The sequence below is a fragment of the Mauremys mutica genome, chromosome 12 (assembly GCF_020497125.1).
Source record: "Mauremys mutica isolate MM-2020 ecotype Southern chromosome 12, ASM2049712v1, whole genome shotgun sequence".
In the NCBI taxonomy this organism is placed as follows: Eukaryota; Metazoa; Chordata; order Testudines; family Geoemydidae; genus Mauremys; species Mauremys mutica.
In genome coordinates this window covers 50,719,023-50,746,890 of record NC_059083.1, presented here as the reverse complement: position 1 = coordinate 50,746,890, position 27,868 = coordinate 50,719,023, and the positions used below count along the sequence as shown (strand labels likewise).

At 50.3% G+C, this 27,868-nt stretch overlaps 1 protein-coding gene across 5 annotated transcripts; it reads left to right on the top strand.

Annotated features, from left to right (window-relative positions):
* The first annotated feature begins 109 nt into the window (after positions 1-109).
* Positions 110-26,326, top strand: CCNB1IP1 (cyclin B1 interacting protein 1). 5 transcript variants are annotated; one of them, XM_044981560.1, is made up of 5 exons: positions 110-398; positions 2,658-3,036; positions 5,274-5,607; positions 6,579-6,781; positions 25,392-26,326. In XM_044981560.1, exons 1-4 carry the CDS (start codon positions 331-333, stop codon positions 6,776-6,778), a joined length of 981 nt encoding a protein of 326 aa, XP_044837495.1. In that variant the 5' UTR covers positions 110-330; the 3' UTR covers positions 6,779-6,781; positions 25,392-26,326. The 5 variants fall into 5 exon arrangements, with proteins under 5 accessions (XP_044837495.1, XP_044837498.1, XP_044837496.1 ...); XM_044981563.1 differs by lacking the exon at positions 110-398 and adding an exon at positions 456-520; XM_044981561.1 differs by lacking the exon at positions 110-398 and adding an exon at positions 605-810.
* Positions 26,327-27,868: the final 1,542 nt, after the last annotated feature.

Genomic DNA, 27,868 nt, shown 5'->3' with positions numbered 1-27,868 from the left:
GGGGGTGCATCATGGGTGACCCATTGACGTGGGGCTGGCAGCAGCCGGGGGGGAAGTGCCCTGGTGACGTAGGGGCTGGGCGCTAGGTAAGCAGCAGCACGCGCTTCTGCCTGGGCCTGTCGGCAGGGAAGGCGGCGCTGTGGCCGCTCACTCCTCCACGTCACGGCGCCCTCCCCCCACAGTGGCTGTGCAGAGAAGCCGGGGAGGGACTTTCGGACCAAACCATTTCCGCAGAAGGGGGCTGCTTGGTGTAAACAAGCTGAGACCCTTTTTGGCGCATTTTGGGATACCAGCCTCTAGTCAACATATTTTGTAGCGAATTTTGTCTTTATGCCTCAAGAGCTAGATGGATTTTGCGCCACCTCACCGACTAGCCCTTTCCCCCTTTCTCTACAATGGTACGTCCCACGCTCCTTCCTCACCCTCCCATCAAAAAGTGCTTTGGGCAGGGCGGGCGAGCGGCGCGAGACGCTTTGGGACGCTGAAGGGTGAAGCTGTCGCGCGCCGCTGTTGTAGGCGGGTGCGAGCGGGAGGGAGTGGGGGCGGTGCCGGAACGCTCCTCGGCGAAGGGAGGGGGAAGCGGACGGAAGCAGCGGCGCATGCGTAGAGACGGATTTACTCGCCGGAGGCGGTTATTTTCCCGCCCTTTCATTGCCCGAACGGATTTTTTTTAACCGCTGCGTGGTTTCCGGCTCAATGAGCGAGTAGCCCCCACATTACTTTGGGGGATACTAGCTCCTCCCCACACCCCGTGTCAGTCTTTCCCGCCAAATATAAACGTGTGTCAAATTCACCTCGCAGGGCAGGAAGGTACAGCCGCCATTTTATAAAATGGGGCCGTTTGTGATTCAGTGGCTCTGTCAAAGCCTATGGGGCAACCCCCCCCCTCCACACACACCCTGTACACACACTCCTAAAAACGCCAATGGGGTGCCCACTAATCCCACATGGGCTTATATCAAAGCCGTGAGGCACCAGTTTTGGCACATTTCATGCTTATGCTATGGCGATGTTGGCGATATTGGCTCATGCCAAGCCAGTGTGGGTGGATCCCCTAACAAGGCCACTTTAATGACCAAAAAACACACTGGTGTCAGGCAGGCTCACATGAACAGACAGAAAGTCCCAATATTGCCATGGGATAAAATGCTGTTGGCGTGTGCCAATTTGGACCTATAAAAATCCACGATATGGACTCATGGCAGTACTCTGTCGGCAAACACCAAATGCTCAACGGCAGGAAAACATTGCATAGTTGCATTGTCAAAAGGTGCATCATCCAAAGCAGGGAATCCTGTGTAGATGTGTGACCAGACACCATTGGTATTCACTAAACCCGTATTGGTGGGACAACAGAAATCCGTGTTGGCCCATGTCATAGCCTATAATGTCAGATGGAAATAATCCCTCTACCAGCACCTGTGAAACTGCCATTGGTGCACCCCAAACCTGCACTGAAAGCCTTGCAAAACACTACAAATACACTTTGGAAGTAGTTGCCCTAATAGCCGTATAGTTCCCACTCAAAACTTGCACACACAATTGACTAGCCCAAGATCACAAAATGAAGCTATAGAGAGTTAGCGTGTGTGAAGTGATAGCGTTTACTGGATCAACTTCTTTTGATGTAAGAGACAAGCTTTTGAGATACAGAGAGCTCTTCTTCTGGACCAGACCTGGACCAAGCTCAAAAACTTATTTTTTATTGAACCAGCTTCTGTTGGTGAAAGAGACATCACCTCACCCACCTTGTCCCGCTAATATCCTGGGACCAACATAGCTACAACAACACTGCAAAGTGAAACTACGGCAGAGTTGTGAAGCAACTGCAGGAGCCTTAATTTCAGTCCCACCTGTTCTAACCACTAGAAAACAGGCTTCTCCCAGAATTGGGAATAGAATCCAGTAGTCCTGCCTCCCAGCCCCCTAGACTCTACTGCCTGCACAGAAGAGGGGATAGAAACTAGGAGTCCTGACTCCTAACCACTAGACTCCACTTCTCTCCCACAACTGGAACAGAACCCAGGAGTCCTAACTCCCAGCCCCACCCTGCTCTAACACAGGCCAAACTTGCATTGGCACACTGTAGACCCCATGTGCATTGGCAGAAGTAAAAAGATGGATTAGCTCATACCCAAAAGCTGGGCATCTCTGGCAACCGTGCTACTCTATCCCCATTGACATGCACAGGACTCTCCCAATGTGGCTTTTGGACACTATTAAAAGAATTAAAGTTGCCCCTTCAAAATATTAACTAGACTGGAAGAAATGTCATTTCCCAAAAGGACATGGCCAATTTCACACATGGGTTGTCCAGAACTCCAAAATGAGGATTGACAGAGTTTCCCCAAATAGCCCTTTAAAGTATCCAGTGTCCATTTTAGTGGCCAAATGTGGGATTTTGGTTGCCACCACTTTTGAAAACTGGGCCATTTTTTTCTTCACAGAGGCAAGAGGTTTCTGAAGAAAAATATCCAACTGGTTATTTTGATGCTGCATAAAAGTGTCAGTGTTTCCACTTCAGCTTTTAGGGTGGAATTTATAAAGCAGCATAAGGAAGTTAGATGCCTGAATTCCATAATTCAATTGGAATTGGACACCTAACTCGCTTAGGCCCCTTTAAGAATCCCAGTTTGTATGTTTGTTTTGCTCTATAGGTTTGGTGTGGTGAGTGGCAGATTCCTTTCCACCGGGGGTATTTGTTTTGGAGTCAACACCCTTGCTATTGGCTCCGTTGAAATGTCCGTGTGTGAGGACATGTTGCTGTGCAATTACCGCAAGTGCCGTGTCAAGCTCTCAGGCTATGCCTGGGTCACGGCTTGCTCACACATATTCTGTGACCAGCACGGTAGTGGGGAATTCAGCCGTTCACCAGCAGTCTGTCCTGCCTGCAACAGTGCCCTCTCTGGCAAGCTAGATATTGTCCGCACTGAGCTAAGTCCCTCTGAAGAACACAAGGCCATGGTGTTAGCTGGACTTCGGCCAGAGACTGTGCTGGACATCAGCTCCCGTGCACTCGCCTTCTGGACATACCAGGTAAATCCACCTCAGGTGGGGCATCAGCATGATGTCCTAGGATAGGTAGACAACTTCAAAAGTGTCTCTGAAAATATAATTGGGAAGAGATTTTGTTTGTTAAAGGAATGAAAGATCCAAAATTCAGTCCTTATGGCTACCTATATCTCGTACATGGAGGGCAGAACTGACACCTAGGTGACTCCAAAGGGAGGGCCACCATGCTATATTTTTTGGCCTGAAAACTGTGGAAAGGAGCCAAAGGGAATGGAATAGGATTAAGAAATCCCATTGTTTGGTTTTGTTGGGACCACAGAGAAGGTTCACTCTCTGGTTCAAAATCACCGGAGTGTGGTATTTGCACTTCTCCCTCCCTCCTTCTCTGTCCAACTGTCAGTGTAAAACATTATCACTCTATTAGCCATTCCTCTCTTTCTCATCTGTCACCATGGAAGGTTCTCTCCATCTTTGCTATACATTCTTTCTTTCCTTACATCACAACAATATCAAAGCACCTTACAAACATTCATGAATTATCCTCAAGGAGAAGTATGTCTCTATTACTATCTCCATTTTACATGTAGGGAACTGAAGTACGGACATTAAAGCAACATTTTTAAGTGTCCACTAATTTTAGGAGCCTCGCATTAGAGTGCTCAACGTGAGACCCATATGACCTGATTTACAGAGATGCTGTGTGTGACAGGTTGAGTCACAGAAACCCTCTTGGGACTGCCACCTAATGTGCTGAGACTACTTCTGAGCCCATTTTCCCTGCCAGCTTGGGACTTCAGTAGCCTGTCTTGTTGAGACAGACAAGCTAGCCTGCTACAAACACAGACCCAGGTCTGAACCACATCCCCCACAAGCTGAAGACTTAACTGAAACAGCTTATAAAGTGCTCCTGTCTCTAGCACCCAGATACCCAGTTCCCAATACCATAACCGTTTTGGATAAACTGATTTATCCAAAGCCCAAATAAATCCGTTTTAGTCTGTATAAAGCTTATACAGGGTAAACTCATAAATTATTCACCCACTGATAGAGAGATATGCACAGTTTTTTGCTTTGCCAGGAATTAATTACTTGCTCTGGGTCAATTAATAAGCAAAAAGTGATTTTATTAAGTATAATAAGTAGGATTTAAGTGTTTTCAAGTAATAACAGACAGAACAAGTAGATTACCAAGCAAAATAAAAGAAAAACATGCAAGTATAAGGTTAATACAGTAGGAAACTAAATGCAGGTAAATCTCACCCTCAGAGATGTTCCAATATGCTTCTTTTACAGACTAGACTCCTTCCTAGTCTGGGTCCAGCAATTACTCACCCCCGTAGTTACTGTCCTTTGTTATAGTTTCTTTCAAGCATGACTTTGGGATGGAGAGGCTATCTTTTGAGCCAGCTGAAGACAAAATGGAGGAGTTTTCAGGGCCTTATATAGTCTTTCTCCTGTGGGTGGAAACCCCTTTGTTCTCCTGCGTAAAATTCCCTCAACAAGATGGAGTTTGCAGTCACCTGGGCAAGTCACGTGTCTATGAATGATGCAGCTTTTTGCAGGCCGACACCATTCTTTACATGTTAGTGTGAATGTTCCCAGGAAAGCTCAGATGTGGATTGGCACCTCACAAAATACATTGTTAGTTAAGTGTTTCTTGATTGGGCACTTACTGAGAATAGTCCTTTCCGAAGAAGCTGACCAAATGCTTCACTGAGGCTACTTAGAACCAAACAAGTACATAGTCAGTATTCATAACTTTGAATACAAAAAAAGATACACACATACAGACAGCATAATCATAACCAGCAGACTACAACCTTTCCATAGACACCCCACTTGGCCTCCTTGTACAAGACCTGGTGCAACCATAGGGCCCTGGTTGCAACAAGGATTTATACAGTCACAGTTTATGTCAATAACATCACACTGTGCACCCCACAGCTCTTATCAGCTTCAGCTGGAGTGTGGAGTGCTCAGCACATCTGAAAATCAGTCCGTAGATGTCTCATGTTGGCAACCCTAAATTTGTGGTCCCTCTTGAGAATATTGACCTAAGTGACTTACCCAAAGTCACTGTGGCAGCAGTGGGAACTGAATCCAGATCTCATAAGTCCCAGTCCAATGCCTTAACTCCAGACCATCCTTCCTTTGGTACACTGTAGTGATGCTACGATATCTCAGATGCAGTGACTTCACTTTCCTTTGACAATCAGTGGTCAAAGAAGCCTGTCACACCTGTCATAATCTCCACATGGCAGGTTCACCAGGAGCGCCTGTACCAGGAATACACCTACAGCAAGGCTGAGGGACACCTGAAGCAGATGGAGAAGGTGTACACCCAGCAGCTGCAGAGCAAGGACATGGAACTGACCTCCATGAAGAGCGAGGTCTCCTCCCTGAAGAAGGTGCTGGAGGAGTACAAGAAGAAGTTCAGCGAGCTCTCTGAGAAGCTCATGGAGCGCAACCGCCAGTACCAGAAGCTCCAGGGCCTCTATGACAGCCTCCGCCTGCGCAACATTGCCATAGCTAATCAGGAGGCTGCCCACGAGCCTCCCATAATGCCTCAGCCTGCTGTCTTTGGCTTCCCATTGGGTAAGATCTGTGGAGAGTTCTCATTTCACTACTCACAGAGGTTGCAAAAACTGGCATAAGGAGTCACTACACTGACACTGTTAGTGGAGGGGACACGGGTTTAGTGGGCTATAGAGACTGAACTTTCCCTCCATGCCATAGGACAGGAGGAGGCACATATGTGTGTGCGTTTGAAGGAGAAGGGCTTCACACAGAGCAGTCACTCTCCAAGTGCTGTGAAATATTTGATTAGACCCTCCTGTGTGAGACAAGTTGATGGGTTCTCAGCTTGGACAGTTGTCCATCTATCAAACCCCACTCACACTAATAGCCCCCCTCCTTGGCAGCCTAAGAGGAGAGACCATGGACTGAATGGGCCATGGAGATTAAGCTCTTTTCTCCCCCCTCAGAGGGGATTTCTCCAGAACATGGGTTAATTAATGCCCTGAATCCGAAAGCTTTGAACATCCCTTGCAATTTCTCCAACCTTAGCTAGCCATGTGGTTTCACCAACGCACAAACTTTACTGTGAGTCTCTGGGCATTTGGTGTGTTTAAAAAAAGGGTAAATTTCTAGCCCCCATGGTTGCAGAGAAAAGAGGGAAACTGACCAATAAATTCTACAGAACCAGAAGGAAATTTTTTATATAATATAATTTTAAGAACATCATGATTTTGTAAGCAAATCTCATGAATTTTAGGGGCTGGATTCTTGAGCGTTGCATTTGTCTCTTTCGTGGCTGGTACCTCCTCATCAAAAGGTTTACGAATCCAGGCTAATGGATTTAGGTCTAAATCAAGTCTTCAAATTCCACCATGTCCTGTGACAAACCCAACCTTAGCTCCTGTATTTAAATCAAGCCATGGTCACTCATGGTCTTAGATTTGGAGATTCTATGTTCAATCCCCGAATTGTCACACTACTGTAGTCACTTATGTCTATCCTGATAGAGAGTCCAGCATCCAACTGACCCTGTATCATCTCCTTCCTAGGTAATGCTGCCAGGTTCCCTGGGGATGCCACGCCGGTCCGGGGCAGGTGTGGGGAGGGAGACTTCCACTTCAAACCCTTCTTTGCCACATCCCCACCTGCAGGTGAATCCAGCAACAGCTTCTTCACCTTCTCCTCTCCCAGCAATGAGCTGGAGCCACATCCTGGAGCCAGCAGGGCCTACAAGATGAAGAGGATATAGCCGGTAATGTGCCTTCCACACCTGCCTCTTGGAAATTCAGCCCATCTGTCAGTGGGGGAAAGAACGAAAATGCATATTGTCTGGATTTGGAATTCTCCTCAGTATTGGGATATTTCTTTTAGGTATTGTAATGTAATCAACCTCTGATTGGCACCGGCAGATTGTCTTGACCTCTCATCCTAGACTGTAATGCCCTGTCACCTCTGAGTGTCAATTTCATTGTCACAATCTGTCACCAACAGACTGTCCCTCAGACTGTAAACCTCTCTTACCCTTGGATTGTCCCTCTCAGATTGTAAAATTGACACCCTCTGACCAGGGGTGGCTCTAGCGATTTCGCCGCCCCAAGCACGGCGGCACGCCGCGGGGGGCGCTCTGCTGGTCGCCGGTCCCGCTGCTCCGGTGGACCTCCCGCAGATGTGCCTGCGGAGGGTCTGCTGGTCCCACGGCTCCGGTGGACCTCCCGCAGGCGTGCCTGCGGATGCTCCACCGAAGTCGCGGGACCAGCAGACCCTCCGCAGGCACGCCTGCGGGAGGTCCACCAGAGCCGCCTGCCGCCCTCCCGGAGACCGGCAGAGCGCCCCCCGCGGCGTGCCGCCCCAAGCACGCACTTGGCGTGCTGGGGTCTGGAGCCGCCCCTGCCTCTGACTGTAGTATCCCATCGCATTTGGACCAAGAACCTCAAGGCACGTTAATACCTTTGAGGATCTGGGCCTGGTTCTGATGTACTCTGCTTAATAGGTTACAAATTCATTGTTGTTGTCTGTGTGTGAGAGATAATGTATTTGTGTGTGTGTCTATGTGTGCATGCAAATCTATGCGTGTATCATGGTGTGTTTGCCTCTGTGTGTGTATGTGGGTCAATCTATGTGTGAGTGTGTTTGTCTGTACACATGGGTGTATAAATCTAGATAGCTGTGTATTGTCTCTGTGTGTAAGTCAATATGTGTGCTTAAATCTGTGTGTGTATTTTGGTGTGTCTTTCTTGTGTATGCGTACAGATATACATGTGGGTGGGTGCCTCTTTCTGTGTGTGCGTTTATCTCTGAATGGGGGAGGGTGCGTAGCTCCATGGGTGTATACATGCATAGTTCTGTGTAAGTGTGTTTTTGCTTCTATATTTATGCTTGTGTTCATATGTGTGTGTATATTTCTCAGTGTTATCCAGTGTGTTCCCCTAAGTATGCTCCACCTCATCCTTCCCTTTGCAGTTATCCCCCCCACTTAAAGTTCAGCCATGTTCATTTCACACTCATTAATTTAGCCCTCACTTTCATGAGGATTTATAATCTTTGGGCCCCACAATGGGAGAAGCAGGGTTGATTTTGGCATCTCACAACCGATGGCTTTGTGCACTGTATAAAGTGACCTTTGTAAATAGGTTGTTCACCCTCTCAGAAATAAGGATTAGCAAAAAAAGATCTTTTGTATCTTGGTTTCTAGTTCTTGTTGGATCAAGGATGTCTGCAGTGGGGGAGGCGGGCAGCGTGGGGAAGGCAGGTTGGGTGTGGGGGTATGAGATCAGGGAAGGATCCCAGGAGTGAGGGAGGTAGGTAGGTGGCGTGGGGAGCACAGGCCAGGTGGGAGGGGAGTGGTAAACTGGGGAAGGGATCCCAGCAATAGAGGAGACAGCAGCGTGGGACATGCAGGCAAATTGGGGAGAGATCCCAGCAGCAGGGAGGAGGGTGGTATGGGGAGTGCAGGCCAGGCTGCAGGGGCATGGTAAATTGCGGGAGGTGGGCAGTGTGGAGAGTGCAGGCTGGGGGTGCTGCAGGGGGAGGATTGGTGAGGGAACCTGGTAGCTGGCCAGGGGGGTGGAATCAGAAAGGGATCCCAGCAGAGATGGAGGTGGGCAGTGTGGGGAGCACAAGCCAGGTTGCAAGGGAGTGGATGTAAATCAGGGGAGGTGGGTGGCAGGGTGTGCTCAACCTGGGGAGGGGTTGGGCAGCACAGGCTGGGGTAGGGTCATACCTCCCAATATTTCAAGTGGCTACAGTGGGATGGGTGCTGCCCCCAGGGGAAAAGAGGCCCGTGGATGCAGGGGCTAGGTGCTACCTGGGGGTGGAAGGCCCCTGGAGGGACAGGTGCTGCCCCCAGGGTAGGTGGGGGGTGGATTGCAGAGTGAGCCTGTCTCATACTCATCCTATAGTGGCAGCTCCTGTCCTGCAGGGCTGGCTGGGCTCAGCTCCCTGCTCTGGGCGTTACGCCCTGGTTCCTGGTGTGTGGAGTCACAGCAACGTTTGTGTTTGGCCTGGCCATGCCCTCGCTCCCCCCTCAGCAGGGCTGGGCCAAATATGAATGTTGCTTCAACCCCATGTGCCAGGGATCAGGGCAGAATGCCTAGAGCGGGGAGTCGAGCTCAGCCATCCCCACAGGATATGAGCCGCTTCAACAGTGACGGGGGGTTGGGGTCAAAGCGGGACAGTCCCACAAAACCCAGGACCGTTGGAAGATCTGTAGGGTAGCCACCTGTTAGATACAGCTGGGATGGTCCTGAGCCCATCGCACTGGACAGCTGATAGCACGAACCGAGCACCCAGACAGACTTCCCAGGACAGCTATCTCAACAAAGTGAAAAGGATTTTCCTGGGAAAACCTGGACAGGCGGCAACACTAGCAGAGCATGGAATTAAAAAGGGATCCCAGGAGTGGGAGAGGTGGGCAGTGTAGGGAGCACAGGCCAGGTTGTAGAGGGCTGGTAAATGGGGGGAGGTGGGAGGTGTCTGGACCAATGCAAGTGTTGTGTGGGTGGGTGGTGCAATGCAGGGGCTGGCGGGGAGGAGGAATTCAGGGGTTGCGATGCAGGGAGTGTGTGGGAGGTTGCAATGCAGAAGCGGGGGGGAGTAGCGATCAGGGCTGTGTGTGTGAAGAGCAATGCAAGGGTTGTGGAAGGGGGGCTGCAGTGCAAGAGCAGTGTGTGTGTGGGGGTGCAGTGAAGGGGCTGTGTGTGTGTAGAGCATAGCATTCCCCCTCCAGCCCAATAGATGTCCCTGCCCTGTCCAAGCTCCGCTCTCCTCTGGTGAAGGTCAGAGGTGGAGGAAGGGGAAGAGCTGGGCAATCATGGTTGAGGAGGGAGAAGGAAACCACCACCTTGCAAGCCCGGCAAGAAGTCCCCTCCCCGACCCTTCCCACACACTGGTGCCTTCACACACAGCAATGCTCGCATACACACATTGATTCCTGCATACACACACAGAGATCCCTGCACACACACACACAGAGCAATACACATGCACTGTTCCCTGCACAAACAACACATACTCTGATCTCTGTGCGCACACACTGATCCCTGCATACACACACACAATGACACACACACTCTGATCTTGCACACAAACACACACTGATCCCTGCACACAGCAGTACACACACATACACACACTGGTCTCTGCACAAACACGCACACTAATCCCTGCACACCGATCCTGCACGCATAGCAATGCACACATACACACTGATCACTGCGCACACACATAGCATACACAGACATATACAAAGCGATGAGAACACACAGTGGTCCCTGTGCACACACATAGTGACACACACACTCTGATCCCTGAACACAAACACACAGACACACACACAAACGACACATACAGACACTGCTCCCTACACACACACACACACACACACACACACACACACACACACACACACACACACACAGAGTGATGAACACACCCACTGATCCCTGTGCACACACACAGCAATGGACACACACAGTGATCCCTGTGCACACACATAGTGACACACACTGATCACTGTGCACACACACACTGATCCCTGAAGACACACACACGACATGCACAGATGCTGCTCCACACACACACACACACACACACACACACACAGAGTGATCTCTGCACACACACATAGCGATACACACACACTGATTCCTGCACACACACATACTGATCCCAGCACACACACAGCGATGCACACACAGACACTCCCCCCCACACACACAGCCTTGCTGTATAGCCCCCCTTAGACTGCCTTCTGCTTTTGCAATCCCTGTATGTGATTTAGCCTCTCCATTTTTCCATGTGCTTTTCTCTGTGCCCTCTCTCTGAGCATCTGGGCGGCTTTAGCTATTTTCCTTTTGCTTTTTAAAGCCTCCAGCCCAAGATCGGTGCAAATAGCAGGCCTGCAACAGGAAACAGGGTCCTTGTATGCATCAGGCGAGGTATTTCCAGTAGAGACAGGGAAGTGTTAGTACCATTGTACAAGGCACTGATGAGACCTAATCTGGAATAATGTGTGCAGTTCTGGTCTCTCATGTTTAAGAAAGATGAATTCAAGCTGGAACAGGTGCAGAGAAGGGCTACTGGGGTTATCAGAGGAATGGAAAACTTACCTTATGAGTGAAGATTCAAAGAGCTTGCCTTGTTTAGCCTAACCAAAAGAAAGCTGAGGGTAGATAGGATTGTTCTCTAGAAATACATCAGAGGGATAAATAGGGAGGGAGAGGAGTTCTTTAAGTTAAGCGCCAAAAACAAATGGATATAAACAGGCGGGCCCTCAACAAGTTTAGGCTCAAAATTAGGTGAACACTTGTAACCAGCAGAAGACTGAAGTTCTGGAACAGCCTTCCAGGGGAGCAGTGGGGGCAAAAAACCTAACTGGCTTCAAGACTGAGCTTGATAAATTTATGGCAGGATGATGGGACTGCCTACGATGGCATGTGGCCCATTGGTGACTGCCGGTAGCAAAAATCTCCAATGGCTGGTGATGGGACACTGGATGGGTAGGGCTCTGAGTTACTACAGAGAACTCTTTCCCAGGTATTGTCTGGTGGGTCTTGCCCACACACTCAGGGTCTAACTCAGGGATGGCCAACCCTGTGGCTCCAGAGCCACATGTGGCTCTTCGGAAGTTAATATGCGTCTCCTTGTATAGGCACCGACTCCAGGGCTGGCACTACAGGCGCCAACTTTCCAATGTGCCAGGGGTGCTCACTGCTCAACCCCTGGCTCTGCCACAGGCCCTGCCCCCACTCCACCCTTTCTCACCTCCTCCCCTGAGCAGCCGTGCCCTCACTCCTTCCCCCATCCCCCTAGAACCTCCTGCATGCCACAAAACAGCTGATAGAGAGGTGCAGGGAGGGAGGGGGAGGCGCTGATCCATGAGGCTGACAGTGGGTGGGAGGCGCTGAGAGAGGGGGGAGCTGATGGGGAGCTGCTGACATATTACTGTGGCTCTTTAGCAATGTACATTGGTAAATTCTGGCTCCTTCTTAGGCTCAGGTTGGCCACCCCCATTCTAACTGATCGCCATATTTGGGGTTGGGAAGGAATTTCCCCCCAGGTCAGATTGGCAGAGACCCTGCGGGATTTTTGCCTTCCTCTACAGCATGGGGCATGAGTCACTTGCAGGTTTAAACTAGTGGAAATGGTGGATTCTCTGTAACTTGAAGTCTTTAAACCAGAGGTTTTCAAACTGTGGGCATGCTCCCTAAGGAACATTCAGAGGGGTTCGGGCCAGCACCGCGTGGGGGTGGAGGAAGGTTGGAGAGGGAGCGCCACCTCCACCCCTGACTCACCTCAGCAGGCCATCCAGCCTGTGGGGCAGTGTAAACACCTGCACACCCAGTTCTGGCTCCGTCTCTCGCTCTGCCTCCAGAGACCATAGCACCACCTTCCCCCACCCTGAAAACCCCATGGGAGAATGGCAGGTATTGGGGGCGGGGTACAACCCAAAATTGTAACTTAAAGGGGGGGCTCAGCTCAAAAAGTTTGAAAACCGCTGCTTTAAACTATGATTTGAGGACTTTAGTTACTCAGCTGTAGTAAGATGAGGCCCTGAGGGAGCTGAGGAGGCGAGCGAGGAGTCAGTGGCTGACCTGTTCTACTGATCTGGTCTGGCTCCCATCCCCTCTCCAAGGGTTGCAGCTGACTGGAGGTGCTGCCTTCCACGCCTTCCTCATTCACACCTCGTTCATTCAACAGGGCAATTGATTACAACGTTGAGGGAAGATCTTATTCTACTTCAACCAAAAAACCATTTTTCTTTTACCTTAATTATACTACCTTAGGGTCTCACTATAACATATTACCAAGGTTCAATACTGCTGTTTTGGTAGGGCAGCACTGGGGAAGGAGGGTTTGTTTCCGCGGGGGGGCATGCTGTGGGGGGGGAGTATTTCAGGGTGGCTGGGCAGCACTGGGCGGGGAGTATTTCAGGGGGGCTGGGCGGTGCTGGGCGGGGGTGTTGTGTTTCGGGGAGGGGCTTGGCGTTGCTCAGGGGTTGGGTTGGCGGGGCCGGGTGGGTTCGGCCCTCAGCTGTTTTCTTTGGAGTAATATGGCCCTTGCCGCTTTACAAGTTGTGCAGGTCTGCCTTATATCATAAGCCCGGTATATGGCCTAAGGCCTGAGCTAAAGTAATGGTTAAGACTTTGCTAACATAAAGCAAAGCAAAGCTGTAAGCTAAAGGCAGGCCCTGCTTACAGAAGCTGGCAAGAAGAAGACTGATGTTTCAAAAACACACTTACCTAAAAGGTACTGGACACTAGAAATATAAACATATGCCAGGATGGTACCAGAATGCTCTGATACTAACACATTTCACATAGAACATGCTGACCCATCCTAAAGACAGGGTGTCATGAATAGTTAGTAAAGGGTTAAAGCATAGTACCTGGTGGGCATCTGACCTGAGGACCAATCAGGGAAGAGAATTTGAAACTCCTAGGAGGGAACTTTTCCCTCTGTTTGGGGGGGTCTGTGTCTTTAGCCGTCTGGAGTTACAAGGGTCCAGATGTTTTAATCAAGTCTACAAGTTTCCACCTTTCTGAACTAATTTCTTCTAGTCAAGATAGTGAGTATTAGAAAGATACGTTGTGTCCTCACCTAATAATCCTATGCTTGCAATTCTGTGTGTTTGTTATTGATTATTCTTATTCTGCTGTTTTGTGTACTGAGAAAGAGAGAGGATTCTCTCCAAAACTTAGCAAGGTTATACCCTATGAGTGTCCAGCTTGGGCTCATAGAGATTCTGTATTTTCTTGTTTTCCTTTTAATAAATTCTTTCTATAAAGACTTGATTAAATCCCTTCTACTGTGGATAGGGGGAGGGGCGAAGACACTCTCTCGGTGGTGAGACAGGCTTATCTCCGGGCAGAGAAGGGAGGGGGGAGATAGTTCCTCCTGGGTTTGATTCAAACAGTTGAATCAGGTATCTCTTTCCAGTGGCTAGGAGAGAGAGAGGGGGGGGAGGTTTCCCTCCGATGAGTGGATCTGTATTTCCCCAGGGAACGTCTCTGGAAAGGGGAGTGGGAGGGGGAATATAGGGGTGTCTCGGCCCACGTAATCGACCGAGTGGTGGCAGCCTGAAGGAGACCTACCCTAGGATTTTGGGGTGGGGGGAAGACATGCGGGTCCTCACTTTGAAACCGCCCAGTTTCAAGTGAGGGTAGACTCCTGACATGGTGGCAGTGGTGTTTTGGACCCAGAGAGAGAGGCAAGGCTTTTCTACCAGAGGCACTCTGAAGCAGTTTCAGGGTTAGAAGATTTTCAGTTTCTTCCAGGGCTTTCTGTTACAAAGCCCCCTGTGGAGCGGTGTTTTCGTCCATTGTGAGACGAGATATCACTCAGGATTCCTGAGGTGGGGGGAAGTGCTCAACAAAGTACATTCCCATCCAACAGGAAAAACAGGTTTGGTGGGGGAGAGAGAAACCCTCCAGCCAGGTTTTTTTTCTCCCTGTGTCTTTTGAAAGGATCAGAAGACAGGAGAACACAAATCCCTAAGGAATAGACCAGATTTTTCTCAGGGGTATTGTTAGCAGCAGCCTTTCAGCTGGGCTGCTGAGTACAGAAACTCAGAGCAGAGGGAGACAGAGGAATTTTTTTTTACTCTTTCCCTCTTTCTCAGTACAAAACAGTCACATTACACAAACCACAGTTTGCTATACAGAGGATTGCTTTATCTTTCTGTACTCAAGTTATCATAGCCAGGGTTAGGGACTGTCAAACACCACAAACAGTTCACGGACTGCAGAGGGGTGTGGCCAGCGCCAGGACACAGACACAATGAGTGCCAAGGCCGCATCTAAACTGGAAACAAGACACAAAGAACTGCAATTACAAGACATGGAATTACAATTAAAACTCAAGGAGATTGAAATGAAAGAAAAAGCCAAAGAGGCTGATCACAAGAGAGAAATGGAGATAATACAAGCCAAAGAGGCTGAGCACAAGAGAGAAATGGAGAAAATACAAGCCAAAGAGGCTGAGCACAAAAGACAACTGGAGTTGAAAGACAAAGAACTGGAAATCCAGAGACAGGCTCTGGAATTAGAAAAAACTAAACAGCAAACTCCACCCAATCCAACCCCTCTTCAACCTAATGATCAACCTTCTCGGAGAAAATTTCCCGCCTACAGGGCAGGTGAAGATGTTGAGGCCTTCTTAGAAAACTTTGAAAGGGCCTGTCTGGGATACCGTCTTCCTGAAGCAGAATACATGGTAGAGCTGAGGCCACAGCTCTGCGGACAATTAGCCCTGGTGGCAGCTGAAATGCCTAAGGGCCAAATGAACGACTTTCAACTATTTCTAACCAAGGCCAAACTCAGAATGGGCATCACCCCTGATCACGCCCGTCAGCGTTTCAGAAACCAGAAATGGACACCAGAGGAGTCATTTCCAAAACACGCCTCCTACATTGAAAAGCATTTTTCTTCCTGGTTAGCAGGAGCCAATGTTCAAACCATGGACGAGCTAACCCTCCTGATGATGATGGAGCAGTTCTTGGATGGTGTTCCGGAGAACATTAGACGCTACATCCAAGATGGTAAACCAAAAACTCTCACTGAGGCAGGAGAGATTGGAGCCAGATGGATGGCATCAGTAGACAACACGAAAGCTACTGCCAAGGGGAGCGAATCCAACAGGGTACACACCGACACTAAACCCTACCGTCGCGGACCAATCAAACCCACACCTACAACCCACGGACAGTCACACTCTACCTCTTCTTCTACCTCACCAGTCTCCAGTAGACCAACACAAACCGGTGACCCATCAACTGGGCGATGTTTTCAATGCAATGAATTGGGGCATATCAAAGCCAAATGCCCAAAGAACCTAAACCGAGTGCAACTCCTTGCACCTTCACACCAAGGAAAGCCGGACATAGATGTATCTCAAATACCCTTAGAACATAGGGAAACTTTGAGAGTGGACGAAAAGGAGATCATCGCATGGAGAGACACTGCAGCACATGTGTCAGCTATCCACCGAACCTTCGTGGACCCCAAATTCATCAACCAGAAAACCAAAGTGACAATTCGACCCTTCATGTCAAAACCTGTAACATTACCTACTGTACGTTTACCTGTCCAGTACAAGGGCTGGTCAGGGAAGTGGACTTTTGCTGTCTATGACAACCATCCGATTCCCATGCTACTGGGGAACGACTTGGCCCGACACATTGAACGGCAAAAAACAGAGGGAGTGGTTACACGCAGCCAAGCCAGACGAGCTGCCGGACCCATCCCTGTTCCTGAGCCATCCACCGAGACCCCGTCTGTGTTACCAGAGACCCAGACAGAGGTGGTGGAACCGGATCCCAGGCCAACACCTACAGCAGCCATAGTATATCCAGTCCCAGAACCGGAACTGGAAGAGCAACCAGCGCCAGCACCGGCGCCAGCGCTTGCAACTCCACCGCCAGAGGGCGCCAACGGGCCTGAACTGGCAGAAGCAGCAAACAACCCTACCCAAGAGGCTCAGCCGGAGCCTGAAATGACACTTTGTGCACCAGCGGGGAGCGGTCCACAGTCAACGGAAACAACCTCATCACCTACATCGCTTCCAGAGGAACTGGTGTCTCCCGCCTCAAGGGAACAGTTCCAGAAAGAGCAGGAAGCTGATGACAGCCTCAAGAAAGCATGGGCGGCGGCACACAGCAACCCACCGCCTCTCAGCTCTACTACCCGATCCCGGTTCGTTGTGGAGAACGGACTGTTATACAAGGAATTTCTTTCTGGTGGACACCAGGAGGGCTGGCATCCTCAAAAACGGTTGCTCGTTCCGACCAAGTACCGGGAAAAGCTCTTAAGCTTAGCCCATGATCACCCTAGTGGCCATTCTGGGGTGAAACGAAGCAAAGACAGGTTGGGAAGGTCCTTTGACTGGGAGGGGATGGGCAAGGCGGTAACCACTTACGTCCGGTCTTGTAAGGTATGCCAAACGGTAGGAAAACCCCAAGACCAGATCAAGGCCCCTCTCCAACCACTTCCCATAATGGAGGTCCCATTTCAGCGAGTAGCTGTGGATATTATGGGTCCTTTCCCAAAGAAGACCCCAGAGGAAAGCAGTACATACTGACTTTTGTGGACTTTGCTACCAGATGGCCGGAAGCAGTAGCTCTAGGCAACACCAGGGCTAACACTGTGTGCCAGGCCTTAACTGACATTTTTACCAGGGTGGGTTGGCCCTCTGAAATTCTTACAGATTCGGGAACAAACTTCCTATCAGGGACCATGAAAGACCTGTGGGAAACTCATGGGGTGCATCACTTGGTTGCCACCCCGTACCATCACCAAACTAATGGCCTAGTGGAAAGGTTCAATGGAACTTTGGGGGCCATGATCCGCAAATTCGTCAATGAACACTCCAATAATTGGGATCTAGTGTTACAACAGTTGCTGTTTGCCTACAGGGCTGTTCCACATCCCAGTTTAGGATTCCCACCATTCGAGCTGGTGTATGGCCATGAGGTTAAGGGGCCATTACAGCTGGTAAAGCAGCAATGGGAGGGGTTTACACCTCCTCCAGGGACTAACATTCTGGACTTTGTAAGCAACCTTCAAAACACCCTCCGAGACTCTTGGGCCCTTGCTCGAGAGAGCTTAAAGGATGCTCAAGCGGAGCAAAAGGTCTGGTATGATCGACATGCCAAGGAGCGGTCCTTCAAGGTAGGAGACCAGGTCATGGTCTTGAAGGCGCAACAAGCCCATAAGATGGAAGCGTCCTGGGAAGGACCATACATGGTCCAGGAGCGCCTAGGAGCTGTTAACTACCTCATAACATTCCCTGATTCCTCTTTAAAGCCTAAAGTGTTTCATGTTAACTCTCTAAAGCCCTTTTATCCCAGAGAATTACAGGTCTGTCACTTTACAGTTCAGGAAGGAGATGACACCGAGTGGCCTGAAGGTGTCTACTACGAAGGTAAACGAAATGGTGGTGTGGAAGAGGTGACCCTCTCCACAACCCTACAACGTCTACAGCGGCAACAGATCAAGGGACTGTGCACTGACTTCGACCCCTTGTTCTCAGCCATCCCAGGACGGACTGAGCAAACCTACCACTCCATTGACACAGGTAATGCTCACCCGATTAGAACACCACCCTACCGGGTGTCACCTCATGCCAAAGTTGCTATTAAACAGGAGATTGACAACATGTTGGAGATGGGTATCATCCGCCCTTCTACCAGTGCATGGGCATCTCCAGTGGTTCTGGTTCCCAAACCAGATGGGGAAATACGCTTTTGTGTGGACTACCGTAAGCTAAATGCTGTAACTCGTCCAGACAACTATCCAATGCCACGCACTGATGAGCTATTGGAAAAGTTGGGATGTGCCCAGTTCATCTCTACCATTGATTTAACCAAGGGATACTGGCAGGTACCACTAGATGAACCCGCCAGGGAAAAATCTGCCTTCATCACCCATGCAGGAGTGTATGAGTTTACTGTGCTTCCGTTCGGACTGCGGAATGCACCTGCCACCTTCCAAAGGCTGGTGGATGGTCTACTAGCAGGATTGGAAGACTGTGCAGTTGCATACCTCGATGATGTGGCCATTTTTTCTGATTCATGGCCCGAACACCTAGAACATTTGAAAATGGTTTTAGAGCGCATCAGGCAGGCAGGACTAACTGTTAAGGCCAAAAAGTGTCAAATAGGCCACAACAGAGTGACTTACCTAGGACACCAGGTGGGTCAAGGAACCATCAACCCCCTACAGGCCAAGGTGGAGGCTATCCAACAGTGGCCTGTCCCAAGGTCAAAGAAACAGGTCCAATCCTTCTTAGGTTTGGCCGGATATTACAGGCGATTTGTACCACACTACAGCCAAATCGCTGCCCCACTAACTGATCTGACCAGGAAAACCCAGCCAAATGCAGTTAAGTGGACTGATGAGTGTCAGAAAGCCTTTACCCAGCTTAAGGCGATGCTCATGTCGGACCCTGTATTAAGGGCCCCAGACTTTGACAAACCCTTCCTAGTTACCACCGATGCATCTGAACGTGGGGTAGGAGCGGTACTAATGCAGGAAGGACCAGATCACAACTTCCATCCTGTCGTATTTCTCAGCAAGAAACTGTCTGAGAGGGAAAGCCACTGGTCCATCAGTGAAAAAGAATGTTACGCCATTGTGTATGCCTTGGAAAAGCTACGCCCATACGTTTGGGGCCGGCACTTCCAGCTACAAACTGACCATGCTGCGCTAAAGTGGCTTCACACCAACAAGGGAAACAACAAGAAACTTCTCCGCTGGAGCTTAGCTCTCCAAGACTTTGACTTTGACATTCAACACATTTCAGGAGCTTCCAACAAAGTTGCTGATGCACTCTCTCGTGAAAGTTTCCCAGAATCAAGTGGCTAAAAACTGTTCTTAATATGTTTTCATGCTTAGTAGTCGATGTAATAGTGCATGTGTTTTATTACTCTGGTTGTTTTACAGTTCTAGGAGGAAATCGCCGCCAGTGGATCCCACTGTGACGATTTGGGGGGCGTGTCATGAATAGTTAGTAAAGGGTTAAAGCATAGTACCTGGTGGGCATCTGACCTGAGGACCAATCAGGGAAGAGAATTTGAAACTCCTAGGAGGGAACTTTTCCCTCTGTTTGGGGGGGTCTGTGTCTTTAGCCGTCTGGAGTTACAAGGGTCCAGATGTTTTAATCAAGTCTACAAGTTTCCACCTTTCTGAACTAATTTCTTCTAGTCAAGATAGTGAGTATTAGAAAGATACGTTGTGTCCTCACCTAATAATCCTATGCTTGCAATTCTGTGTGTTTGTTATTGATTATTCTTATTCTGCTGTTTTGTGTACTGAGAAAGAGAGAGGATTCTCTCCAAAACTTAGCAAGGTTATACCCTATGAGTGTCCAGCTTGGGCTCATAGAGATTCTGTATTTTCTTGTTTTCCTTTTAATAAATTCTTTCTATAAAGACTTGATTAAATCCCTTCTACTGTGGATAGGGGGAGGGGCGAAGACACTCTCTCGGTGGTGAGACAGGCTTATCTCCGGGCAGAGAAGGGAGGGGGGAGATAGTTCCTCCTGGGTTTGATTCAAACCGTTGAATCAGGTATCTCTTTCCAGTGGCTAGGAGAGAGAGAGGGGGGGAGGTTTCCCTCCGATGAGTGGATCTGTATTTCCCCAGGGAACGTCTCTGGAAAGGGGAGTGGGAGGGGGAATATAGGGGTGTCTCGGCCCACGTAATCGACCGAGTGGTGGCAGCCTGAAGGAGACCTACCCTAGGATTTTGGGGTGGGGGGAAGACATGCGGGTCCTCACTTTGAAACCGCCCAGTTTCAAGTGAGGGTAGACTCCTGACACAGGGTCAAAAGGATAATATGATGGATAGAATTGTTTTGCTTGAACCAACATGTACAAGGTGATAGGTGGCACCATACTGTGTAGAGGGGTTGTACCTCAATACGTCAGAAGTGATGTGTAACTTGTTTATACTTGTGTATAAGACTGCACCCCTGTGTAGTTGTCTTGGTCTGGCCTAGGAGGCAGTGGTAATTCCCGCCACTGACTGAGCCGGTCCATGTCAGGGAGCACATATGTACTAGCAGAACTGTAGACATCTGATCCAGGGAGCTGGAGACTGTTTTGTCTGGCAATAAACCTGGCCGGGTGCCTTTGTACCTTATCAGAGTCTGTGGTCCTTGAGGTTTCTCTGGGGATCTGCTGTGCCAGCTATCTGCAGAGCCGGGGCAGTACGCAGAGGGAACACACACACACACAGCTGACTATTATGATCATTGAACAGCACGCTCTGCAACTTCCTGCCCTTCACCTAGCTCTAGGGAGAGGAGAATATACCCCAGTGATATCCCTCCATTCAGCCCTCCATTCTCAGCTATGCAGCTATGTCGCATCATCCCTCCATCTTCAGCTATATCCATTCTCAGCTATGTCCCACCATCCCTCCATCCTCAGATATATCCATTCTCAGCTATGCCCCACCATCCTTCCATCCTCAGATATATCCATCCATCCATCCATTCAACCCTCCATCCTTGATCATAGAATCATAGAATATCAGGGTTGGAAGGGACCTCAGGAGGTCATCTAGTCCAACTCCCTGCTCAAAGCAGGACCAATTCCCAACTAAATCATCCCAGCCAGGGCTTTGTCAAGCCTGACCTTAAAAACCACTAAGTAAGGAGATTCCACCACCTCCCTAGGTAACCCATTCCAGTGCTTTACCACCCTCCTAGTGAAAAAGTTTTTCCTAATATCCAACCTAAACCTCCCCCACTGCAACTTGAGATCATTACTCCTTGTTCTGTCATTAGGTACCACTGAGAACAGTCTAGATCCAGCTATGTCCCACCATCCCTCCATCCTCAGTTATAGCCATCCCTCCCTCCATCTATTCATCCTCAGCTGTATCCATCCATCCCACCATCCATCCTCAGCTATATGCCTCTGTCCATCCATTCATCCATCCATCCTCAGCTATATCCGTCCATCCATCCTTCCATCCATCCTCAGCTATATCCCATCCATCTTCAGCTGTGTCCATCCATCTCCCTCAGCTATATGCTTCTGTCCATCCATCCTCAGCTATAGCCATCCCTCCACCCATCATTATCTGTAGCCATCCATTCAATCCTCCATCCTCAGCTATACCCCTCCAGCCAGCCAGCCATTCATCTTTGATGCCCTTTGTCCATCTGTTCTCAATACTAACCTCTTTGTCTTTCTGCAACAGATATCCTAGGAAATGCCTACCTCTCGCTGTTCTTCAACACAGGCCAGAACCCCAATATCTCCCAGCAGGCCCTAAGTGCCTATGCTTAGGCAGTAGGTACTGCTCTGTCTTCTGTTGGCTGCAAGGGAGCCCTGTTCTGCAGGGAGCGGAACAGAAGGCTCAGTAAAGGGCACTCTTCTTTAGGAGCCAATGCTGGTGCCAGTGCTCCAGCATCACACTGGAGGTGCTGTGCTGCAGAGAGCAGGCGGGAGGCTCTGTAGGGCGTGCTCTGCCATTGATTTCCTCTCCACACTAGGAAAAGGTGGATCCTACAGCATCCTGTAAGCCAGACCTGCACCTCAACAGAGCTACAGTGAGAAGGTGGGAGGGAGGAGAGCGGAAAGTGTGATTGAAAGGCATGGGGGCTCAGTAGGGGTGCTCTCTTCTGGATGTCAGTCCTGGCATCAGTGCCCCAATGTGGTTTTAAAGTTGCACTGAGCTGCAGGAAGCAGGGCCAGGACTCAGTTGGGGTGCTTTCTCTTTGGCTGTCTAGTTAGAAAGAGCTGTGGTGTACTCTGGGTGTGTGTCTGTGTCTGTCTGTGTGCCTGCTGCCCCCTGCTGGAAGGAATGAGCTCTGCTCAGGGTGTCTGTATGTCACTGCTACTTTCTGGTCTAACCACTAGACCCCTCTTCCCTACCAGAGCCAGGAACTGAACCCAGGAATCCTGCTTCCCCGCACACGCTTCTCTAACCCAGTGGATCCCACCTCCACCTTGAGCCAGGAATAGAAACCAGGACTCTTGGCTCCCAGCCCCCTCACTCTAACCCACTAGACCCCCTCAGGCCTGGAACAGAACCCAGGAGTCCTGGCTCCAAGCCTTGCTTCTGTAGCAATAGCATTGTGCTGTGTTTCTCTTGGGTCAGCTGCATAAATATGAGGAGAATTACACGGCAGCCCTGGAGGGTTTTTTCCATGAAGCATCCCTTGAGCCAGCCTGGCCCAAACCCTGGCAGCCCCAGCAGCAGCTCTTGGATTTCCTGGAGTGTCTCACCAGACTCCTGAAGAACATGGTAGAGCATCCGCCCTGCTCCCTGCCCTTCCCTGCCTGGACTACCTGGAGACATGTCTCAGTCAGTGACCTTGCCATCCTTCCTCCCCATGCAGGGCAAAGTGAAGGGTAACAAACTGTAGAGCACACTGTGAAGCGTGCACCCATCCCAGCTGGGCCCCTGTGGGGATGGGTGGTACCAGGGGTCCTTGGGCCAGAAGGTGGCACTGGAGCATCGGCTCCTGAGCACCCTGCGGCTGTGTGTGAACACTGGGGCCATAGTGCTGGGCAGGGTGGTCTTCAGCCTTACCACAGATGAGAAAGTGCCCTTGTGAGTACCGGCCTGTCCGTCCATCCATCTTTAGTGCTTTTTATTGATGTCACCTATCCATCTTCCGCATCATCCATCTGTCCATCCTGTTGTCTGTCTGTCTTGAATTCTGTCCATTCGTCCATCCTGCTACCCATCTGTCAGTCCAGAGCCCTGTCCATCCATTCATCCTGCTATCCGTCAGTCCTGAGCTCTGTCCAGCCTGCTATCCATCTGTCAGTCCAGAGCCCTGTCCATCCTGCTATCCCTCTGTCAGTCTTGATCTCCAGTCCATCCATCCATCCTGCTATCCATCTGTCACTCCTGAGCTCCATCCATCTGTCCATCCTGCTACCCATCTGTCACTCCCGAGCTCCATTCAGCCATCCATGCTTCCTCAGTTCCATCCACCCATCCATTCATCCTCATGACCATCAGTGTGGCCTTCCATCCATCCATCTATATATCCTCAGCACCATCCATCCGTCACCTCAACTCCTGTCCCAGCACCTTGCTCATGCTCTTGCCTGGTTTCCTGGCAGCACGTTCAGCCTGCCTGACTCCGAGGGCCCCTGTTTTGCTGTCACTGTCTATAACATGGTGCAGAGCTGGGGTGTGGTCATCGGTGACTCAGTGGCCATCCCTGAGCCGCACATCCAGCACCACCACATCCAGCACCAGTTCAGGCTGGTCCTTAGTGCTGGAGGGATTCGTAGGCCTGGCCCTGTGGGGGAGGAGGGATATGGGAAGTCACCAGAGATAGCAGGTTGAAACAAGACTGTAGCCCTTTGTCAGTTAAAGGGTTAATCCCCACCCTTTCCTCACGCCCCTCCCTCAATCTGTTGTTTCCTCCCACCCCCACTGCAGTGGTGGGAGGCATGAATGAACTCGAGACTTCCTGTCTGCTATGTGCATCACTTCCTGTGTGGAACGTTAGACCTCAGTTACAGGGCCACGGACCCCGGAATGTTGGGGCCACAGACCCTGGAATTGGGGCCTATGTCACCATAACAACATAAGAACGGCCATACTGGGTCAGACTAATGGTCTATCTAGCCAAGTATCCTGTCTTCCAACAGTGGCCACTGCCAGGTGCTTCAGAGGGAATGAGCAGAACAGGCAATCGTCAAGTGATCCATCCCCTGTCCTCCACTCCCAGCTTCTGGCAAACAGAGGCTAGGGACACTCAGAGCATGGAGTTGCATCCCTGCCCATCCTGGCTAATAGCCAATGATGATGGCTAATAGCCAATGGGCTATTAGCCCATCCTGGCTAATAGCCATCCTCCATGAATGTATCTAGTTCTTTTTTTAACTCTGTTATAGTTTTGGCTTTCACAACATCCCCTGGCAAAGAGTTCCACAGGTTGATTGTGTGTTGTGTGAAGAAGTACTTCCTTTTGTTTGTTTTAAACCTTCTGCCTGTTAATTTAATTGGGTGACCCCTAGTTCTTGTGTTATGTGAAGGAGTAAATAACACTTCCTTATTCGCTTTCTCCACACCAATCAAGATTTTATAGATCTCTATCATATCCCCCCTTACTCGTCTCTTTACCAACCTGAAAAGTCCCAGTCTTATTAATCTCTCCTCATATGGAAGCTGTTCCATACCCCTGATCATTTTTGTTGCCCTTCTCTGTACCTTTTCCAGTTCCAATATATCTTTTTTGAGATGAGGCGACCAGATCTGCATGAGTATTCAAGGTGTAGGCATATCATAGCTTTATACAAAGGCATTATGATATTTTCTTATCAGCCCTTTCCTAATGGTTCCTAACATTCTGTTAGTTTTTTTGACTGCCACTGCACAGTGGGGGCAATGTGTGTTTCCCAACCCTCTTGTTATGGAGTAGAGGTGGAAGTGCCTTTAAATTGAGGGAGGGGGATCGCAATTCCCTACCCTGGTGTTATCCATCCCCACATCCAGGGAAGCAGAAGCCCACTAGTTTCACAGGAGGGCACAGCAGGGGAAAAATAATTTTGACACTTGCTGGGAGACTGGGCACCTCCTCCCTCACTAGAGCACATCTCAGTCTTCTGTAGGAAGGCAGGGGGATGACACTCTGGCTTTTCAGGTTTTTTACAGCTGCCTAGGGGATTTGGGCTCCCAACCCCTGTTAAATTTGGGGACCCAGATCCCTTAGGCAGGTTTAAAAACCTCAGCACATGAAATGGAAATCACCATCAGTAGGATCTAGAGCTAATGGTAGAATTTGCCCTGCCTCTTAAATGGGTTGGGAAATTTCAACCCATTATGTGCAAACAGTCATCAGTAGGATTCAGAGTTAACGACCCTTCTGACTGACTTTCTGTCTCCACAGTACCCCCAGAGCGTCTCCTTCCCTGAGATCCTCATGGAGACCCCACTCGTGCTGGTGGTGAGCAGCAAGACACAGGAACCCTGTACCCATCAGCTACTGTGGCCTACCACACACAGAGCAAGTGAGGCCGTTGGGGAGAGAATGTGCAAAAGTAGCGCCTTGCCGTCTGCGGCTGCTGCTGTGGGGGTCGGACTTATCCTGCTGTCTGCTGCCCCCCCCAGTGGATCCCAGAGGCATAATAGCTTGGAGAGTCTTGTGGGGCCAGCAGGATACAGGGGATTTACAACTGGGTATTGGGGCAAAGGATGGGGCTTGAGAACAGGGCGATCCTCTCTACAGAGAGGGACTGAGATAGCTGGGGTGTGGGGCATAGATGGGCGAGCTCTGAATGGGGCGATTCCCTGTACAGCGAGGGACTGGTGCAGCCGGGTTGGAGGGTATAGATAGGAGCTCAGAATGGGATGCTTCCCCCTACAGAAGGGACAGTGATCCCTCTTTTCTCATTCTCTCTCCACTCAGCATGGTCCCATCTCACATGGCAATGAGCTGTACCCAGGCTCTGCCCCCTGACAACCCAATAAACCACCCCAATGGGCTGATCCCAGGTGTGAAGAAATCTCACTGGGACTAGGAGACCCCGAACCAAGCCCATCAATGCCCCCCTCCATCCACACCTCTTCCCTGCCCTTTCTCCTTCTCCTCTCCCTTTCCACACTCCTCGTTTCTGTTTCCTTCCCCCTTGGCTGGAATCACTGGCCCCAACCTCCGTGGTTTCACTGGTTTATGACTTGCGGATGTTTAAAGGCATCTAATGGGCGTTGTAGCAACCAAATCTCGGAGAGCTTTGGGGATCGGACTTCCTTAGTTGCCTTTCAGAACAGGTCTGGCCCGGTGCCTGGCTCTCCATATATACAGAGCGCAGCATATTTATTTTGGAAGATTTGATTTGTTTTATAATTGTATATGTTTAAAGGTTTTTCTTTTCTTCTCTAATGAATAAAATCTGTTATCGATGTGGTTCATGGTCAGTGAGTTGTGTCTGTCTGTCCATTCCCCTACGCAACCATCTGCGTGTCTGTCTCCTTAACTACTGCTCCATGTCCATAATGTGTCATTTATTTCTCTCAGGAAGGTAAATTGAGATGGTCACTGGTCAGCTCTGACTCTGACCACCTGCTCAGCCGCCCTTGGCTACAACAGCCCAGTGTGTGGCTGAGCCATTCGGCCTGCCTGCCCCACCAATGCAAGAAAAATTGCCGAGATGGAAAAGGAGGCTCAGGCAGATCCACAGTGAGGTTTAGGTGCCTAAGTCCAGCATTTAGATCCTCCAACCTCCCCACTCAGCTGCCGCCTCACCTGGTAGGTCCCTAGGTTCAGGCCAGTGGGCATGTGCCAGATGCCTCAGTCCTGGCTCAGTCTAAGCTCTGACAGGATTCACAAAGGAGGCATTCCCCGCCTAGCTCACCTGCAGGCTCCAACCCGGTGGGCGTGCTCAGAGCATACCCTGGAGCGCACCTCCCAGCTCGGGTGCCTCACAAACACAGTCAGTGGAAGAGGAGGGGGTGCTCCTGTGTTCTCTAGAGCTCAGTGGCTGGAGCGCTCACCCAGGATGGGGGAGACCCAAGTTCAGATCCTTGCTCTGCCTGATGTGGAGCAGGGACCTGGCTCCAGCTCACCCATGCTAGGGCCCTGCTTGCTGGGCGACGGGGGCGGGGCGGGTCTGATCTGGGTCTTTCTCAGCCTCCTGTGGAAGCTGTTCCACTGGGGGTCAAATAATCAAACAGCAGCAAGCTGGTGGGACTGACTTTATGGGCCAGTGGTCAGGGCACCCAGCCGGGTGGGGGAAAGTCAAGCTAAAGTCCCTGAGTCAACGACTGCTTCATACAAAGTGGAACAGGAGAGACTGAGAGCCAGCCCCTGTGCACAGCCCAATGACCGTGGTCAGGGCACTCCCCTGCGCCATAGGAGACCTGCGGACAAGTCTCTACCCACATCATGCAGAGGGGAGCTTGAACCGGGGGAGGCGCTCTGACCCAGGGTTGGCTCTAGGCACCAGCCAAACAAGCAGGTGCTTGGGGCAGCAATTTCCAGGGGGTAGCATTTTGGCCATCCTTTTTTCCTTTTAACTCACTTCCTCCCCTCTCACAACCCTGCAGAAGCAGAGCCACGGAGCAGCTGGGGATCCAGCATGGGATCTGAGAACGCACGGGACCCTGGGAGCTGTATTTCGTTGCCTAGCTCCCTGCCTATAGAGCTGGCCCTGGAGCAGGGAAAGAACTACATTTCCCAGGATTCCTTGGCTGCTATCAACAGGAAAGGGAAGGGTAGAGAGTGAGGTAGCTGAACCATGCTGCGAGTCCAACGGGATGGCACTGTGAATGGGGAACAAGTGTGCCCAAGGAGGAGAAGGCTTTGCCCCAGATATCCCCCTCAGAAGACTTCCCCAGACTGCATTAGGGATACTGGTGTGACCTTAC

Bases quoted from the DNA above. Each gene is read 5' to 3' on its own strand.
- CCNB1IP1 (XM_044981559.1), top strand. From the start codon at position 1,191: ATGGACTCATGGCAGTACTCTGTCGGCAAACACCAAATGCTCAACGGC. The intron at 1,271-2,657 runs GTGCATCATCCA...TTTGCTCTATAG, and splicing joins CATAGTTGCATTGTCAAAAG to GTTTGGTGTGGTGAGTGGCA. The intron at 3,037-5,273 runs GTAAATCCACCT...TCCACATGGCAG, and splicing joins TCGCCTTCTGGACATACCAG to GTTCACCAGGAGCGCCTGTA.